The sequence below is a fragment of the Astyanax mexicanus genome, chromosome 1 (genome assembly GCF_023375975.1).
Source record: "Astyanax mexicanus isolate ESR-SI-001 chromosome 1, AstMex3_surface, whole genome shotgun sequence".
Taxonomy (NCBI): domain Eukaryota; kingdom Metazoa; phylum Chordata; class Actinopteri; order Characiformes; family Acestrorhamphidae; genus Astyanax; species Astyanax mexicanus.
This window is the reverse complement of record NC_064408.1, coordinates 82,734,029-82,753,091: the sequence shown is the minus strand read 5'-3', so window position 1 is coordinate 82,753,091 and position 19,063 is coordinate 82,734,029. Positions and strand designations below refer to the sequence as shown.

Below are 19,063 nucleotides of genomic sequence, written 5' to 3'. Positions count from 1 at the left end.
GATGACGAGGGGGCGGGGTTACAGACAAGACACAGGTGAGAACACTAATAGCTAGGGCAGGGCTGGGGCGGAGCTAGGGTGGAGACAGGTACAAAAACAACAACACAAGCACATGGCTGGGAAACATTTGACAGGAAAACAGAGGGGCAGGAGCACAAGAGACCAAACGAGGGAGAAACAGAAGACAGACATGGGCTAAGGTGTAACACAGTGGCTATACAAGTAGGTTACCATTACTCATAAGCTACATCAGTTGTGTAGTCTCAGTGCAACACTAAAGGAGCAAATTTTAAGCACCAAACATGCCTTGGTTCACGGTCCCCCTTTTGTGTGGAAATCTGTGTAAACTAAGTTTTTCTCTGACCCCATCCCCTTTTAAATGAAGTAATTTAAATGAATTAGTCTGCAACACATTCCAGCATAACATTAATGTTTTCGGCCTCCCAGCAGTAATGAATGAGCTGGATGCAGTGTGGTCGGTGTGTGTACTGAAGAAGACGTGGGAAGGGCATCGCGTTTAAAGATTGATTTACAGCTCTGCAACATTTCAAAGTGGATCGCATTATTGCATTTCTTTGTTCCCCTTTTGGTTGGTTTCTTTTGCGTTATTTAAAAAGCCACATTAGAGCGCATTATTTTCTTCGACACACAGTTTCTGGAACTCAAGTTGCGTTTCAGAAAAACAAGCTCCAACTCCAGCACCAATAACAGATTCCCAGACTGGCCAGACTGAAGTGTTGTGGTGAGAGGGAGAGAAATGACGGGGCGAGGGATGAGAGTTCAAATAAAAAGCATTGAATTTAATCTGTCACATCTGCTTGTTTTTTTTTTTTTTGCTTTTGCATAGAAAATTGGTTACATGTTACAGAGAAGACATGGGATTAAAAAAGATACAGTAGTGTCATTTACTGGCAAATCTGAAATACAGCATTCAAATTTGCAGATACGGTGAGTTTTCTCGTATATGGAGAGAAGCCCGTCCCCTCCAAACAGTAGTGACCGAAGTGCATCGTCATGCCAATAATACGGCTCTCTAGCTTCAGTATAAACCCTAGTTACACCCTTACACATATTTACAGACTGAGTGGTTAGTTCATAGATTATAACACACACTCTGATTCACACCTCATTTCATCGATTATCTGTAGAACCTTTGGTTTCTTTGAGTTTTTGTCAACATAAAGACATCAGATTTTTGTGAGTACATCAGATTTTTGTAATAGCAGTCAAGCAATTCTGTGGACACCGTCAAACAGTGTGGTCCTCTGGCACAAAGCAAAGTCAGCTTGAAGCAGAATTGAGGTACTGTCTCTCCAAGGGCAAAAGACAAGACAACAGACATCACATTGACAGTGATGAGGCCATACCATTACAAAAAACAAACAGACCATCTTCATGTCTCCTGCACAAATGGGTGTGATGAGTATGAATGTAAATCCTACAGTTTCTTTCCTCGCAACACTTTCCCTTTGATGTCACTTACATGCAGGCACTTGGAAAACTGATTGTGGCACTTTGAAAGTAGAAAGGTCATATCAGTGGCCGAAAAATGGCCAGAATAGCTCATTAAAGAAATGCTTCTACTATGTTCACCCTAAGCTTGACTTGCTAAATCTGGATTGTACAAAAATAATTTAACTGTGATTTTCTATACTTTAAAAAAAAGGACAGAAAATGTGCTGACTGTTCAATCATTTGAATAATTGAAGCAATGGGTGGTTCCTGACTTTAGTCAGTAAACATTAATACCAAAAATATTTTGTTGCACTTTTAGAAAATTAAGCTGTAAATGAGCATAAATGAGCCATTCCAATGAATATATTGACCATTTCTCCCTTTAGGGGATTAGTTGTTTTCTGTAGTATTGTAAGATCTTTTAGTTTAAGTGCCTTTATGAATGAAGAAATATAAATAAAAAAACTGATTTTTCAGAAGGATATCAGTGAGGGTGGAGATTTCACAGGCTGAGCACAGTGGATACCACCTACCATGGAAAGTAAAAGTATCCAGAACTATTTTTTCTGTATTATTGGAGTGATCAAAAGTTGCAAAAAGCAACAAAAGAGAGTAAAACAGTTGCAGTATCAGCTTGACCATTTCTGTTTTGGGTTAATTTTTTTGTTTTATATATTTGACTTCGGTAATGGCTTTTATTGTGAGTGTGTTTTGAGTTAACACATTTTCTGTTCTTTTCTAAAAAGAGTGAAACGCATTGAATGTGGTGATCAACAGCACAATGCAGATGTGTCAGATACAGAGTTCATTGAAAGATGCTGAAGTACTCCTTTAAAACAGTCAGTCTCTCCTGTGTCTGTAAAATGTGAAAAACGTCCCAGCACACGAGAGCTTTGAACAGTCCAAAATTAACAAAAAAAATGGCCATAGCAGTCAGCAGTCTCCCCTTTGTCCACAAAGACTGAAAAGAGTCCAGTCTTTTAACCTTTTGTTCAAGTCCAACTTCTAAAAGGCTCCCACTTCAGTTCCCCACGGCCGGTAGGGTTTAGTGTTGGCACTGCTGGAGCTGGAGGTGGAGCTGTTCTGCTGGGATGCGGACGAGGCCGATATGGAGGGGCTGAGGGCCGAGGAGGCCACAGAGGAGGTGGGGACGGCTGGAGAGAAGAGTGGGAATCCTGCAGGGAAGGACAGGGGGAAGGTGTGTGTTGCTGCAGCTGAAAGCGTGGCTGAAAGTGAAAGGAGGGAGGTGGACAGTGGCTGGACGCAGCCCGCAGGTGGTGCTCTAAGTGCTGCTGAGTCACCGTGAGTGAAGGAAAGTCGCTGAGGGACGTCCGTGGAAGAGGATGACGATGAAGAGGAGGAGGATGAGGGAAGGCCACTGTGCTGCAGGAAGCTCCAGGTCCAGGGGTGCGGCGGCAGGGCTTGAGGGTGGTGCTGATGCTGGGACAGTGCGAGTGACTCCCTGTGAGAGGCGCAGCTGCTGAGGTGAGAAACGAGCCGGACTCTGAGAGGGTCAGCAGAGTCCAGACCCTCCACCGAGCTCAAATACCGCGCCACTTCCGTCAGACACTCTCGAAAACCAATGCTGATGAAGTCCATAGCCAAAGACTGGACATCGAAAAAGCCTGGAAGAAGAGAGACAGAGAAATGTTCAGTACCCTACTCAACACAGTGATTCACCTGAACTGAACTGAGAGAGAGAGAGAGAGAGAGAGAGAGAGGGGGGATGAGAAAATGTGTGAGAGGGAGGGGGGGTAAGAAAATAATAAAAAGAAGTTAAAGAATGAGAGACAGAAGAGGAGAGAGAGAGAGAGAGAGAGAGAGAGAGAGAGAGAGAGAGAGAGAGAGAGAGAGAGAGAATAAAAAGCTAATTAAACAGAGGGAGCAGGGAAAAAAGAATGACAAGTAAAGAAAGTGAATGTGAGAAAATTATAGGGTGTGAGAGAATGGGAGAGGGAGTAAATGAGAGGACAACAAAATAAAATAAGGGAATAAGGAAATGAGAAAGAGAAAGCCAAGGAGAGAATAAAGGAACAAGTGAGAAAGAGTGAATGAGAGAACAAGGGAGAATGGTAGAGAGAATATGTCAGAAAGAAAATATTAAAGAGTGTACTGCAGAAAGTTTGTTTAATTTTTTTTTGTTATTTAATGTACCCAAGTTTTGAAATCCAATTATTTACAACAGTTACAAACTGTAAATAAATTAAGCTAAATTAAAAGAGAAGGCAATTTATATATGTTAAAAATATAAATGTACAAAATTGCTTCAAATTAAGAATGTAAACCTGTGCACACAATTCTAACAGATACAAACCCCTAACACAAATTCATCTAACAGCAAAATCAATTGAACTGTATTACATCAACATTTACTGACATAAGTATATAAAGGTGACATTGTGTTGATGTAGTTTTTACTAACATATTCATGAACATCTGAATACTTTTTAAAGTGGTGCCACACAGAAAAGAAGAAATAGAAAGAGAGAGAGAGATAGAGAGAGAGAGGGAAAGAGAGAGAGAGTAGTTAAAGCATGAATGCCTGATGCCTATAAATACAGCTCCTCTATCAGAGGCTGTAATGAAGCTAACAGCTGATCCCGATGGAGATGAAGAGGCGCTTAGCCCTGAGCTGACCAGTGGATTCCCACTGGGCCCGGGGCTTTGACCTAAACAGGCTCTGATTGTGCCGGCCTGTTTGTATGTTTGTTTTGTCTCCCCAGTGCACCGATTTTTACACTCGCTGGAAAGCCCAAACAAGCCCCCAGCAGGGCGGCCTGTGAATGCGGCCCCCTCCCCGCCCACGGATTTATGAAAGCAAACACAAGCCCGGGGTCAAGTGCTCCTTTTGTCCTGCCAACGCTTTCCCACGAGCTCAAGCCTGCCATTAGCATTGACTTCCACTCCTTTAATCTAGTCAGAAAGAAGCTGCTCGCTCACGTTTCACAGCAAGAGAGAGAGAGAGAGAAAGAGAGAGAAGCCAATTAGCTCTTTACCTTTCCCTCCTGTGGCCTGGAGCATCTTTAGATGATCCACCGTCATTTGCAGGATTTCAGCTTTCTCTAGTTTAGCGGAACCCTGAGAAACACAACACAACTGAGTTTATTTATTTAAACATTTAATTTCACCTAAACACTCTGTTCACAGGCAATTGAACTACTTTAATTCAATGTATATAAATGCTTTAAATAACCAATGCACGGTAAAATAAAAACTGAACAAAATCCATGTTTTTCTTGAATTAATTTTAAAATCACTTTGATTCAACTTCTGCAATGTTACAGTTAGTTATTTATAAATTCTGATTTTATAAATGGATCTGTTGGTAAATACATAAACAAATAAACTTTTCATTCTTTTTATATATGGTTGTGTATAAATGCTGATGTTCAAGATTCTAAGTTATAATTTATTTATTTTCTTTTTGGAAAATTAATGTCCAAAATGTGTAAACTCCCCTCCAATTCATCAGTGATTTCCAAATATTGGTAAAAATTATACATTATAATATTAAATTACGTTTTCATTATACACAGTTTTATTGTGGTATTTTGACACAGAGACAAATGCAGCAGGTGAGAGATTCTTAATAAGTTACATTAGATTAGTTACATTACATTAGATTTTAGGTTACTAAGAAGTCATTGTTTTTTGGGCTTTATTTTATTCTGCTCTGTTGGTTCAGCTGTTGCTGTTGCTGTAGTGATTTATTTGAACCCAAAGGAAGCCACTAGAAAGAAAAGACTTTACTTTATTTACTGTCAGATGCTGGATACAGTGATATGAAGCTCCACTGCAGTTCTATAGGGGAACTCCGTATTTCAGTAGGTGGTTTGAAGTGCTATTTTTTCAATCTGGATGTTTATTGTAGGCCTACTTGAGTCACTCTTTCAGTGAAGTAACACAACTTTCACTTAAGTATGGGTTTAGACTACTCTGCCCACTACTGCTGATTAGTTTTCAGAGCTGATGTTTTCCCTTGTGTTGGCACAGATTTGTTTTTCTTTCTCTTTTTTAACTAATAGTGAAAGTTGTTTGCACACAGAATATGCTTTTAAATCACTGTTCTTATCAACTCAATTTAAATTTTAACTGTGTATAATTCAGTATAATTGCACACTTTACTGAAAAGACCATGTTTTGTAACAGTATTACAGTAAAATCAGGATTCGAGCAGATAAAATTTTAATGTACAATCTAATGTACAATTACAAAAAACGTATCATACAATACACAGACATAACTGCAGTCATTTTTTCTGACCTTGATACTGGCCATTATGTTGAGTTAACGAGAACAGCCAATTAACATGGCTAAACTGATTTGTCAACTTTGTTTATGTTTAATTATTTAGGATATTACAACATTGTTTAACATTTCTAAATATTTTATCAATTAAAAGTAGTTAATAGTAATGTAAAAATATTTTGACTCTGTCAAATTTTATTGCAGTTATTTCTAGAACAATATACAGCTCTGGAAAAAAAGAGACCCTTAAAAATTATGAGTTTTTTTTTTTATTTTACTAAACTGAAAACCTCTGGAATATAATCAAGAGGAATGGATAGATGATCTCAAGCCATCAAACCAAGCTGAACTGCTTGAATTTTTGCACCAAGAGTGGCATAAAGTTATCCAAAAGCAGTGTGTAAGACTGGTGGAAGAGAACATGCCAAGATGCATGAAAACTGCGACTAAAAACCAGGGTTATTCCAATAAATATTGATTTCTGAACTCTTAAAACTTTATGAATATGAATATGACTTTTCATTTTCCGCAAATAATGCTATAAATGACAATATTTCTATTTGGAATTTGGGAGAAATAATAACCAACAAATGGTTATAGTGACAGGCTTAATTAGTTAAGATTAGTTTAGTTTAATCAGTCACCTGTTTCTCGAACGCAGTGGGCACGAGTCTCCTGAGCTCTGATAAACTGTTGTTGATTCTGTCTCTGCGTCTCTTCTCGATGATCTGCAGGAGGAACAGAGGGGCGCAGAGCGGGGTTATGATCAGAGTGAGGATGCAGCAGTGTGTGTGTGTGTGTGTGTGTATGTGTGTGTGTGCGCAGTCTGACTCTCTTACCCCTCTGCGCTTCTTTCTGGCCATCAGCTGGGTGGTGGTGGTGGGGGATCCGCACCTGATGAAGGGTCCGTTGCTCTGCCTGCAGGAGAGGAGGAGAAATTCACACAGGTGAGTTTCATTCATTACAGACACTCCGCTGCTCTAATCATCACTGTAAAACACCTGTAACTCCATATAAAGCAGTTCTCTGGACTGGGAGCGGGTCTCACCCTGAGTGCAGGCTCTCACAGCCCACGTCGATGGTCTCGTCCAGCTCGCTGTCGCTCGTGCTCTCCTCGCATGGCCGTTTCATGATGCCGCTGTTTGGAGCGGCAGCGGAGCTTCAGCTCTCACACTCAGCGCCGCGCGCGATCACTCTGAGCCCCGCCGGGCGCGCGCACACGGGGAAGCGCGCGGGACCGCCCACCTCTCCACTTAGGACCGCCCACCTCTCCACTCAGATCCATCTATTTTTTTCTACTACCTTGACCAAGTAACTCCCACTTACTGCTTAGCTAGGACCACTAACAATTAGAAACGCCCACTTATCACTAAGAAACGCCCAGGTCGCGTATAAATGTACACTCTAAACCTGTATGTGAATTACAATTTAATTTAATTTAAGTAGAAATGTCCACTTATTTTTGAAGATTTTAGACCCTCCCTCAGAAAGACCCACTGCCTCCTGCTCACTGAACGCCCACTTGTTACTTGGGAGCTCACTTTAGAACAATTATAAATTTACACTGTATTTTTTTTTTAAAGTAGAGATTCCAAATATCTGAAAGGCTCATTTATTACCTAGAAACGTTATATTTTTAATCTGCTTATCTTAGGACCCCCCACTCTTCCTTTTAGAACCACCCATACTTCAACTCAGGACAGCCCACTAATCTAATATGTTCCTTAATGAATACTATGTATAACTCGTTTTCTTGACTTAGAAATGGATTTCTAAGCCCCATGCTCCCATGGTTTTAACATTTTAGATAGATATTCATCTCATTAAGAGCCATCTTATCAAGAGTTAACTGAATTTTCTGCCTTTTTAATGTGTTTGAGAGCAGGTAAGTAGAGTTGGTACACAGCAAATAGCCCTATTTAAGTAATGTTCTAATCACTATTACAGCAAAACCTACTCAACTAAGTAAAAAAATACTTTAAGAAATAAAGGTAAATCAATAAAAAAAACCCTCAAGTGCAGTCGCAAAGACTATCAACATCATTTTGATAAATAAGTTTATATCTGGAGCGAACCAGAAAAGGAAGGTAATAGATAAGAGTTCCCAGCCTCAGAAACTACAAGTTAAGAACACCCCAGATAAGAGCACCTAAATGCATCACTGAGTATTTTGGTTTGTATAACACTTTAAAGTTACTACATGATTCCTTATGTGTTCGTTCATAGTCTGGATGACTAGTATTCATTTAAAAAAAAAAAACATCAAATGAGAAGGTGGGTCCAAACATTTAACTGTTATTATATCTGTGCATATAGTAGTTGCCTTCCTGAAGTGACAGATTTGTGTGTGGATCTTATGAGAACAGAGCAAAAGAAGCAAACAAAAATATAAAAACAGACAAAAACTAATGGATGGAGGTCACATAGTGACCTTTAGATTAATTTGTTTATTTCTTCAAGTGCTTCAGCTAATTAGGCATTATTTATATATGTGTTGATCCAAAAAAAGAGAGCCATGAGCCATATCTACAAGCAAGCCACATTAGGAATCAATGCACATCTACTTTTTTATTTTTAGTTGAATAAATCTACTTTTTTTTCGTTAAATGTAGTACATGTGCCATGAAACCAGCATGTCTTAAATTGTTAATCGCATAATAAGCTAAATTAAGTCATTGAGGCATTTAAATACTCTTAAGTCACGTAAATTTGCTTATGTGAATATTAATGGATTTGGTGCTGTCACTGAAAGAAAACACACACACACATAGACACACATGAAGGCTCACTGTCAAAATTAAGACTACACAAAATTACAATAAGCGGTTTTCTTGGGTGAACTGTGAAGACAGCACATTGTTTGGGTGCACAGTCCCGTCACCCCCCCTTCCTCCTCACCGATACACACCCCTACCCCGTCATGTGCCCTCACCCCGCTGGAGCGTAACGCAGTCTCTCAGGCAGCCTGCCAGTGTGATGGCTGTTTCCCACAGCTCCGAGCACTGCAGTGAAACCCAATCACCATGTGAGAGACCGCCAGGAACACAGGGAGGGTCGGTGGGGGCTGGTGGGGGCCTGCAGGGCTGCTGCCACTGGAGCTGACCGCAGGCCAAGCGGCTCCCAGCCTCCGCTGCCACCACTCACTACCTTATTCTTCACATTGTTTGTGTTTGCTGGATGCCCAATTGAACTAACATGATATAAAACCATGGAAATGCTCGGCTGCCGTTGTGAGCAGGGCCAGCTTTTGACCTTTCTCACATTAATCCCTACAGCTCGGCTGTTTGTAGAGTTGTTTGGTTGTCTATTTTTTTTTTCAGAGAAAGTACATAAACATTGCAGGACTGTAGATAACCCATTTAAATGCCTGAAAAAAATCTAAAAGCTCTAGGACATTACTAGGACATACTAGGACATTTTTAGCACAGCAACACAAGTATAAACAAGACTAGAAAAACAACCCAAATATATACTGGACGTGCACTGCATTGTCTTTGCTGGTAAACTTGATAATATATATTTTTTACCATACCAAAAAAATACTTTCATCAAGGTATCTACAACAAAAAAAGGAAAACAATTAAACATCTTACTAAACACCACTGAAATTATTGAAAATACATACTGTTACACCTGGTTACTTATTTATGCATCATGAGTGTCAGGATATATCTGGACCAGGACAAGTGACATAACCACGCAAGTGTGACCACACCCAAGATACACTTAAAACATATACTAATCAGGTCACTCAAACCTAAATTTCAGGAGGTGGTCTGAGACATTTTTCGGTCACAGGATGTAGCAGTGTAAATGCATCCAATGCAAACATATTCGACAACCAAAACTCCTACCAGTGCAACATAGATCTGACTGAGAGATCACTGGTTCCATTTCTATTAATGCGACAGCCATCTGTTCTCAGCCTCACCTTTTCTGGGTGAGCAGGATCACCCTCCCTTTCTCAGATCACTTGCCTATTAGCTAATGTAACAGAACCCACAGTTAGTGTTCTCCTCCAAGCACGTTTAGCCATTCACTGACAGCTAAACATGCATCAGGAGCACCTTAAAAGAAGTAGTCAACTTTATTGTTCCAAGAGTCCTGACAAGTTGTTGGGTAATTAAAAACAACTGAAATTTTGACAAAAAACAGGATAAAATATAAAAAAAAAAAAAAAAACCAAGGAAAATATAAAGAATAAAATAAACACAAAAAATGTGTTGCGTTTTTGTTTGTTATTGCAATATGTTTAATTTATGTGAACATTAGATTATTTCCATGTAAAAAAAAATATACAGTTGAGTCCAGTAGGGACACAATTACAAGGAAAACCACTAGTGAAAATGGTTTTATTCTGCAGTGCTTGTTAATTTAATAAATAAAGACAAGAAATATGAAATGCAAAGTCTTTAATTAAAAGTTAAATCCATATTCATTTTAATCCAATTTAAGTGAACATTTACAATTTTCTTCTGGGAGTATTTGGTGGTGTATCCCCTTTGATTAAATGAGAATGTGCACTTGAGCTGCCACATGTTTGAACTACACAAATTTGTGTAAAAGGTTTTTAAACATGTTACATATTTGCGTACATTTTAATACTTTTGAGCAATTTAATTAATAAATGAAAATTTGCAAGTCCAAAGTATGTAGTGTAATGTATAAACAGGGCAGAATTTAAAATATTTTGTAGCATTTCTTTTACTTTATTAAAATTAACTTTCTGGTATACACGTTTAGAACCAAAATAAATCCTATATATTAACTTTTGCACTATAAGGGCTATATCCTATTCTTTTTTTTTACTCTAATGTTGGGTAAATACCATGAATCTAATGCTGCTAATTTGGCATGGTGCATTTCTTTAGTTTCAGTAATTGCTGATGTATTTTTTTTCTGAGTAATAAAGTGTGTTTTCCTTTCTGTCATCACTTAGGTCAGGCGACGCTTTTATGGTTCCCAGGTTTTACGACCTCACTGTTCTCCTGTGCCTCTGCTGCCCTGCCCAGTGTCCAGCCCATAGCACAGAGATAGCCCCAATCAGCCTGTCAGCAGCCTCTCATAGCCAGCTCTCTCCCAGGTGTGTGGATACACAGGCTAATTAAAGCAGCCTGTCGGCTTCACACGCCCCGGACTTTCCCTCGTTTTCCCCTGATGATAGAAGCGTCCCTCTACACACGTTTTTTTTTTTAGGTTATAAAGTTATGAAGTCACGATCAAGCTGTCTAGAGATAAGGCTTTGCAGACATCCTCATAGTAAGACTAGAGTACATCACGATCCACAGCCAGCAGCATGGCTAGATAACGTTGTAGTGATATTTTAAATATATTTAAAGCAATGGCTTGGCAAAAATCTAAATTTCACTTTCTTCCCCAATATATCTAGGCTGATGGGTATGATGGTATGGAAGTGAGGTGTGTTCAAGTAAATTTTGTAATAAATGTGGCTTTCAGTCCATTGTCACAGAAAAATACATATCCACCAAAAGTAGCTGACAACATAGAAATAGCTATTGTTAGTCATCTATGTTAAATTAACCCTTTGATGCGCAAGATATTTCAAAAGTGACCCGGATGAGTTTTGATGTTCTTTATTTTTGCAATAAATTAATTTAATCATCCAGTATTCAAGGTATTTCTAACTTAACTTGTTTCTAACTATAGTACATGCTTATTTATTGTTTTCTTTTTAACTTAATAAAATAAAAGCCCTTTTTGTATTATTATCCCTCTAATGCACAACATGGGTCAAAAATGCATTCATTTTCTATGTAAATTCATGTATGGCTGTGTGTTTCTATGATATATCTAAGCAATAAATTAATTCAATTATTTACTATCCAAGGTATGCCTCAATTAACTTGTTTTCAATCATAGAACATTCTTATTTTATTTTTATTTTTCTTACTTTGGAATTATTTTGTATGCACATATTTTTTAATTTTTGACCCATGTTGCACATTAATGGGGGTGTGCAAATGTTGCGCATCAAAGGGTTAAGGCACATTAGCTTCCTCCCTTTCTATTTTGCATTGCATTGTGGGATAATAGCATAGTTTTAGGTATCTTGGATATTTGAATATAATCAACAATACTCAACACTCTTTGACATTTGGACTTATATCAGATACTTCACACTCAAGAATAGTTTCATTGCGACTCACACTGGCTGTTTATCTGGATGTTTTTAAGTTCCATCCTTGGCCCACACAAAACAACAGGCACTCATATCATGTGGAGAAGCGACTACACAACTTAAACCCGGAGCGTGGCCGCCGCAGAGTCTAATGCAGGGAAGTCCAACACTGTGCGGAGAATCCAGCACTATCTCAGTAAAAACACTTCAGAATGGCTTCGGCCTTGGAGGAGAAGTTTTGAATGTGTGTGTGTGTGTGTACGTGTGTGTGTGCACGCGTGTGTGTATGTTTGTGTGTGTTTCTTCTATTCCCAGGCAGGAGGAAGGATTCCTTTCATCCCAAACATGCTTGGTTGGTGCGTGCGGGCGTGTGTGTGTGTGTGCGTGTGTGTGTGTGCGGGCGGGCGGCCGGGTGAGAGAGAGAGAGGCCCAGCCCTGGTGTGCCATGCTATCAGCGGTTCCCAAGGCTGGCCAGTCTGGGAAAAGCTGTGTGGAGGCGTTCCAAAATCAGCATTACATGCATTATTGTTTTTACCCTCCCCGAGTCCCAAGCACACAATGAAAACAACAGCAACGGCCACAATCTCAAACACGCCTCTTAACACAAGGCTGCCCTTAGTCACTTGCGAGCTGCCTTTCTTTAAACAAAGTTAACTGCTTCGTGGCACACACCATGTTGCCCCGGCACCCGCTTCCTCCTCACTGCAGTCCTCTGTGAAGGCATGAAAACAAGGAGCTCAACACGTATTTGTGACTGAAAAAAAAGTGAAAAAAGCATTAGCACCTAATGTTAAAGAGGTTTTTCTTTTTGCAATGCATTTGTGCATTTATATCTATGGGTATTTATAATAGCGTATGATGACTTTTGACTAGTGTGAACTCATCCAAGGTAGAACCAAAAAATGTACAATACAATACAATACAATACACTTTTATTGTCTCTAAGCAATAAAGGTTCTCTAAAATTGTCTATGAAAGCTGACAGTATTTGTTCATATTAATCAGTGATAGTTACAAACCACTGGTTTGTTACACAACAATTATTTCAAAAAGTGACAAACTGAAGTTTTTCAAACTGAAATATAAGGATCTTTGACAGCAACAACATACAGCACTGTGCAAATGTTTCAGGCTCGCACAGCAATAATTTTTTTTTTCCCTATGAAACCTATAAAGCATTATTGTCATGCAAAACCTTTGCATCTTTAAATAGATAACTTTACAAAAGAAAAAAAAAATACACTTTTCTATGGGATTCAGTGTAAAAAACATTTTATTCCAAGTAATTTTGGAGCATTTCTATTCTAACCATACATTTTCTTAAAAAGTAAAAGAGATCAAAAATAAATATATATAAATTATTTGCATGACAGTGGCAATTGATCATTAGAATGATTACAAACACAAAAATAAACATGGAAGAATACAGGTTTGTAATCAATTGTATGGACTTGTTTAGTTCCACTAGCAGCTAACTTGATGTACTTTAATGAAGCACTGATTGGACTCTGTGTTGGATGGAAAATGCAAACCTGGTCATCCTCCAGCAAAGTCCTGAAAACAGTTAAGCTAACAGACTTACACTCATCGTTATATGTGTTTATTCTAAAGATTAAGTCTCTCCAGATAAATGGCTTTTATCAGATATCTAAGACCTCCCTATTGTGCAATCCCAATAATAATAGCTGCTTCTGATTGTTCCTGCTGATGTGATGAGCTCATTCGCTGACGCCAACCAAGGAAGAAGCAAATTGATAGCTTCCCTCTTTGCAATTCTGAATCCAAGCATAAGAAGCATTTTCATTACACAGACTGAAACAACAACTCGCTGCTGAGCAAATAGTCCTGCTTTCTCTTCATTGTTGTCCAATCCGTCAGAGACAAACAGGCACTGGTTTGTTTTCGTAGCGAGTCAGGAACAGACTTGTTCACAATGGCTTAGGCCAATGGACTCCGTGCCTCTTGACTCCTGAGGCATATTATAGGCTCTTTATTGGTGTTTAAGGTCACCCAGAGACAAGCAAGTGCATCCTATATCAGGAAGCGCCGCGCGTCTCAGGAGTGAAATATTTGGCTGTGAGTTGGAGCGGCCGCTTGCGAGTCGGATATCCTGCGAAGCGAATACATGGCAGACGGGCTCCAGGCGTCGCACGGCCCAACGCTGGACGGAATGGGTCAGAATAATAGGGCCCTTCCTGCCATTCTCAGCTTCAGAGCTGAGTTTTGGTAACAGCTTTCCACTAAGCCGTGTCCGAGAATTGCCCTCAGAGGCTGTCAGAAAAGCTAATCTTAAGGCTGTTTTTCAGACAAAATACGTAATTGATTTTCATGTAGTGAAAAGTTTGATACATATTTTGATTGAACAAATGGCTTCAGAAAGAATTCACCATCATTCCTTAGCCTTTCATTTCTGCTCCACCATATACTAACCTCACATCTTTATTGTCAGTGGGAACATTCAATCCAGAATGTTCTCATAAAGAGTTCCCCAATGGTGGAACAAACTATTACTATGTCCTCAATTACTAAATGTACATTATTATTGTATTGTGCTTATTGGTTTGGTCTGCAACCGTGACAGCAAAGCTGTGCCTATAAATATGATTTTAAAAAAAATATAGAACTAAAATTAAAACATTGACAGTGTCGTAGCAGAGACGTTATTAATAAGGAGACCAACCACTGGTTGAAATATGACTGGGAGTTCTCATAATGCTTAACCCAGCATCTGATAAACAATAAAGTCACACCCTTCAACAACAACAAAAAAAAAAAAACAATTTGCTGCTTACACTTTAATTGGAGAAGGGTGAGCATGCCAGTCAGGAAGTTTGCCCTAAATATGGAGATCTGCGCAAGTGCAGTAGCCATAACACGCCGGAAAATCGCTGGAAAATCACCTGAATTTTTTTTGTGCATTATGGAGCCATATGTTAGGATGTCACCTGTACAAGTCCAGTCATGAATTTTCCTCATAGTCAACTGTCAGTGATATTAAAACAAAGTGGAACAACAGCAACATATAACATATAAACATATAATGACCGAGCAGGGTCAGCACATGCTGAGGTGCATAGTGCACAGAGATCAGGAACTCTCTGCACAGTCAATCACTTCAGACCTCCAAGCTTCATGTGGCCTTCAGATTAGCTCAAGAAGAGATTTTTGAAATTCGTTTCCATTTCCGAACAGCTGCAATGGAGAGCGGATACTTTTGGTAATACAGTGTATGTTGTTGAAACAGTAAACAGACCTATGATTTAGAGTATTTTAGTCTATTCTCTGTAATGTTGCAAAGATGGCCACATAGTGAACTCACTTACCTTTAAAGTCTTTGGTTGCAGACTGTTAATAAACATGTGCTTGTTTTAAATCAAGTTTAAATAGGCTGTTGAGCTGATCATTTAACCCCCCTGTTATGTTACAGACCAAATTGACCCATTCAAACGTTTAAAGATCTAGGAAAAATAGTTAAAAGTATTTTTCAGGATAAAGATTCTTCTGCTTGCCTTAATTAGTGTAATCAACATATAACCCCCTGCAATAAACAAAAACTAAAACAAAATTCAAAGTTATGTTTTAATGTTACGTAAAGCTACTATGTCTAATACGTTGGTCTTTCAAAAGTAGTAAATTAGTAAAACATTAAAAAACGAGTGAATTATCCTAATTGAACCATTACCTGTTAGAGCTAAGGAACACCCTTGCTCTAAATATTGATAGAATAATTAGCAATGTAGTTAGTAATAAAATATTCACACTGCTTGTTTGAATTTTTTTTAACAGTTATTATTTTGGATAATTATTATTTTGAGTATTAATTGGATATTTAAACATGCACCGGATCAAATTGACCCAGGAACACCATTGCTGTTCCTGACAAATGAACATAACAGGAGGGTTAATCAAAATCAGATTTTTTCACATTTTCTCCACTGTAAATGTAGTCGATTACTAAATACATTTTGTGTTTGAAGTTTTTTCACTGTAGCTGCAAAGTTAACATTGTGCACACTACTTGGGCACAACCATAAGGCATAGATAGGAAAATATTTGGTGAATGCTTTCACGGAAGCAAAGTTGTGTACTGTCTAATTTAGATACTTATCATTCTTACTTCACTACACAAGGCTGTTCTAATGGACACATTTGTAAGGTACCAGAATCAAGCACGTACTCAAAAGGGCTTGACTCCTGCCATGTAACAAACCTAAGAGAACTTACACAGACAGGTGCCCCTTTTTTCTTCTTCCTGTGCTAGGACCTCAACTTCCTGTCAGGATATATAAGCCTAAGGAAGCCTTGGGTTTCCCTTCTATGCATGCAGCTCCATTGTTCTAGCTCCGTTCGACCACTGTTCCGCATACCTCCTGTTCTTTCTGTGGCACCAGTGGACCACACGCACTTTCTCTCAGAGATAACAGTGCTATTTTACAACACATACATTTGTTTCACACAACCAGATGTGTTGAGCTAAGAAATGGAATTTCATGTTTTCCATATCCAGAACATTTTCAGATATGTTTTATCCATATACTCTGCACACACATATGTATAAAAATACATTTTAAATTAGAATTTCTGATCGTTTTTCATGTTACTTTAAAAGCTAACACTCCTATATGGTCTGGCTTTGAAGAATTGGACTATAATTAGGCTTATTTACTACTAAAGTAGTATAGCAAGTTCTGCTGACAAGTATCATTAAAATGGTTCTACAAATATCTATAAGTGGACTAAATGAATAAACCTGTTCTAGTTTGTATTTACACAGGGTCAGATGATTCTACGGCCCCAAATTGGTTCCCAGTTAGATGAATACCAACGTTATTGAAAAATTAAAAGTATCATTCCCAAAACTAAAAATCAAAATACTGTCACTGCAGTGACGTTACCAGATTGTTTACAAACATTATTAAAAACAATTCTAACATCCAAAAAAAAATGATAGATTGATTGTTTTAAGTATATTAACTGTAACAATGAAAAAACATTCTAATAACCAAAAACTGTCTAATAACAAAAAAAAACCTTAACAAAAGTCTGAGCAAACATATATTTCAAGTTGATTGACTATTAAAATATTTGGGAAAATGATTGGGGAGCAGTATAGAAAAAAAATATTTTACAGGAACATGAAAAAATCTTCTTGACTTTTACAGTCATTTTGCAGTAATTATATGTACTATACATTCATCTCAATTAAAATAACAATATTATCACCAACATTTCACAAGTAATGTGAAAAATTAAAAAGGCAGAAATGGGAATAAAATGTTTTGTGTGACATGGGCAATAAACACTTATGATGCAAATATCCTGGTTTATATGAAGGACAACCCACCAGAAACTCTCTTTAGACAAAATGCATAAGTTTTTTTGGTCTCTGTTTTGTCATCTGAGATGAAATGTACAGCAACAGCGTCTTACTGGCTCTGACTGTATACAGTACATGATCTCAGCCTGTTATGCAAGTCATCAGCACAAAACCTCTGGCCCAGGTCCCGGCTCAGCAGCAGCCGGCACCCCTCCGCGCTTCCCACACTACAGCCGCCCTGGACACCCACGGCCAGAGGAGACTCCAGAGGTAAATGTGTTAAAGTAATTAGCAGCCAAGAGGGAGGAAGTCATCAGCTGCGCATAAAGTGACTTGACCACTGTGAAATCTCTGCCTCAGCCAGCAGGATAAAGTCTGGGAAAGAGATATGCACGTGGCACCAGCCAATCAAGCAGACAGCCATCTCTTCTGTGGTCTGCGAAGGACATCAAAGAAGAAAAAAAAAACGGAAGAGAAGCTGTCGACATCTGTGCTCATCGTTATCCCTCAACTGCACACCCAAACAAAATAAAACAACATGACACTTCTCTTTAGACTCTTCCAGGAGCAGGTCTGTTGTGTTAACCCCTTGAACTACAGGCTTATTTTTCAGTAGAAAGTAAGTAAGTGTTCAGTAGTAGTATATAATAATAAAAGATAATATATATCTCATTAAAAAACATAGAAAACATTTCAAATAAAATATGTAACATATCTAATTTATTATGTAAATACTTTAAAAAACTGATCTGCAAACAAATTTTTATGTCCTGCAGTTATGAGGCAGATGCAGTATCGCACTATTCAGGATAAAAGAATAGAATTAAGTAAAAGGTTTATTGCCTAATAGTGACTTTTTTTTCCAATTCTCTCCACAATTTAGTCATTCAATTCCCACACTATATGTAGGACACAATGCTACCAGTTTTGGAAGTGTGAAGGCTACATAATATCCTCATGTTGAAGCTACCGCAATCAATGCAACATAAATTGACAGCTAAACATGCTTGCAGGAGAACACTAAATACTAGTTCTGTTATATCAGCTAAACACCACACTTACTAGCATCACACTGAGAGATTTGGCAGAGGGGGTTCTATTATAACTTCTAACAAAACCAAATCTGAAACATAATCTTTCTTCTGAGAATAAGGTAGAACGTGTTTTTCTTCATATACAGTAGATGCATGATCTTCTTCCTCAGAAACCTCCCAATCCTGCCACACTGTTCCATCTTCCTTCTTTTACACAACAGCCCTAAGCAGGCTTCCAGGAAAAACACTGCTTGCGGCCTCCAGACAGCAGCCCCAGCGATCCTGCTGTAGGTGTTTCAGACGAGCGTGCTTTCCTTGGGCTTGGCACGGGACTAGTCGGCCCTGAGGAGCCACAAGGTTTCTGAGTGAATCAGGAAAGTGCTCTCAGTGCAAAGCCACAACACTGATATCACCGGCTAGTGATAAATAATGCTGTGTATTGTTATTATTGGCCAAGCCCTTCATCCTGATATCACAGTGATGAAAAATGATGTCTGTGGGAACACATTTAACAGCATTATATCGTAGGAGGAGCAGAGAGTGTGAATCACACTAAAATCTGTTCAAATATCAAAATTTGATTAAGTTTACATTTAAAATTTTAGTCAATATAATGGCATTTTATTTCATTTTTGATTAGGTATATTGATCTCTGGATGAGTAGATAGCACAATGCAAAGAACATCTACTGAATGATAACAATGTTAAAAGCGAAAAAATATTTTTCGTGGTTATGATGATGTTGTGGTTAGGCTAAGTTAATGTAAGTTAGATCTTTGCATTTACAGATAGCCTGTTTTAGTTAGTCTAACTGACAGCTCTGCAGCACTATGGATCTAAGTCAGAACTTTTTTATAGATATTATATTAT

At 38.5% G+C, this 19,063-nt stretch overlaps 1 protein-coding gene across 1 annotated transcript; it reads right to left on the bottom strand.

The window, feature by feature from the left end:
* Positions 1-773: 773 nt before the first annotated feature.
* hey2 (hes-related family bHLH transcription factor with YRPW motif 2) lies at positions 774-6,917 on the bottom strand. The gene is made up of 5 exons (XM_007255409.4): positions 6,752-6,917; positions 6,543-6,621; positions 6,348-6,431; positions 4,452-4,533; positions 774-3,080 (listed from the first exon to the last, which is right to left on the bottom strand). Exons 1-5 carry the CDS (start codon positions 6,832-6,834, stop codon positions 2,461-2,463), a joined length of 948 nt encoding a protein of 315 aa, XP_007255471.1. The 5' UTR covers positions 6,835-6,917; the 3' UTR covers positions 774-2,460.
* Between the last annotated feature and the right edge of the window lie 12,146 nt (positions 6,918-19,063).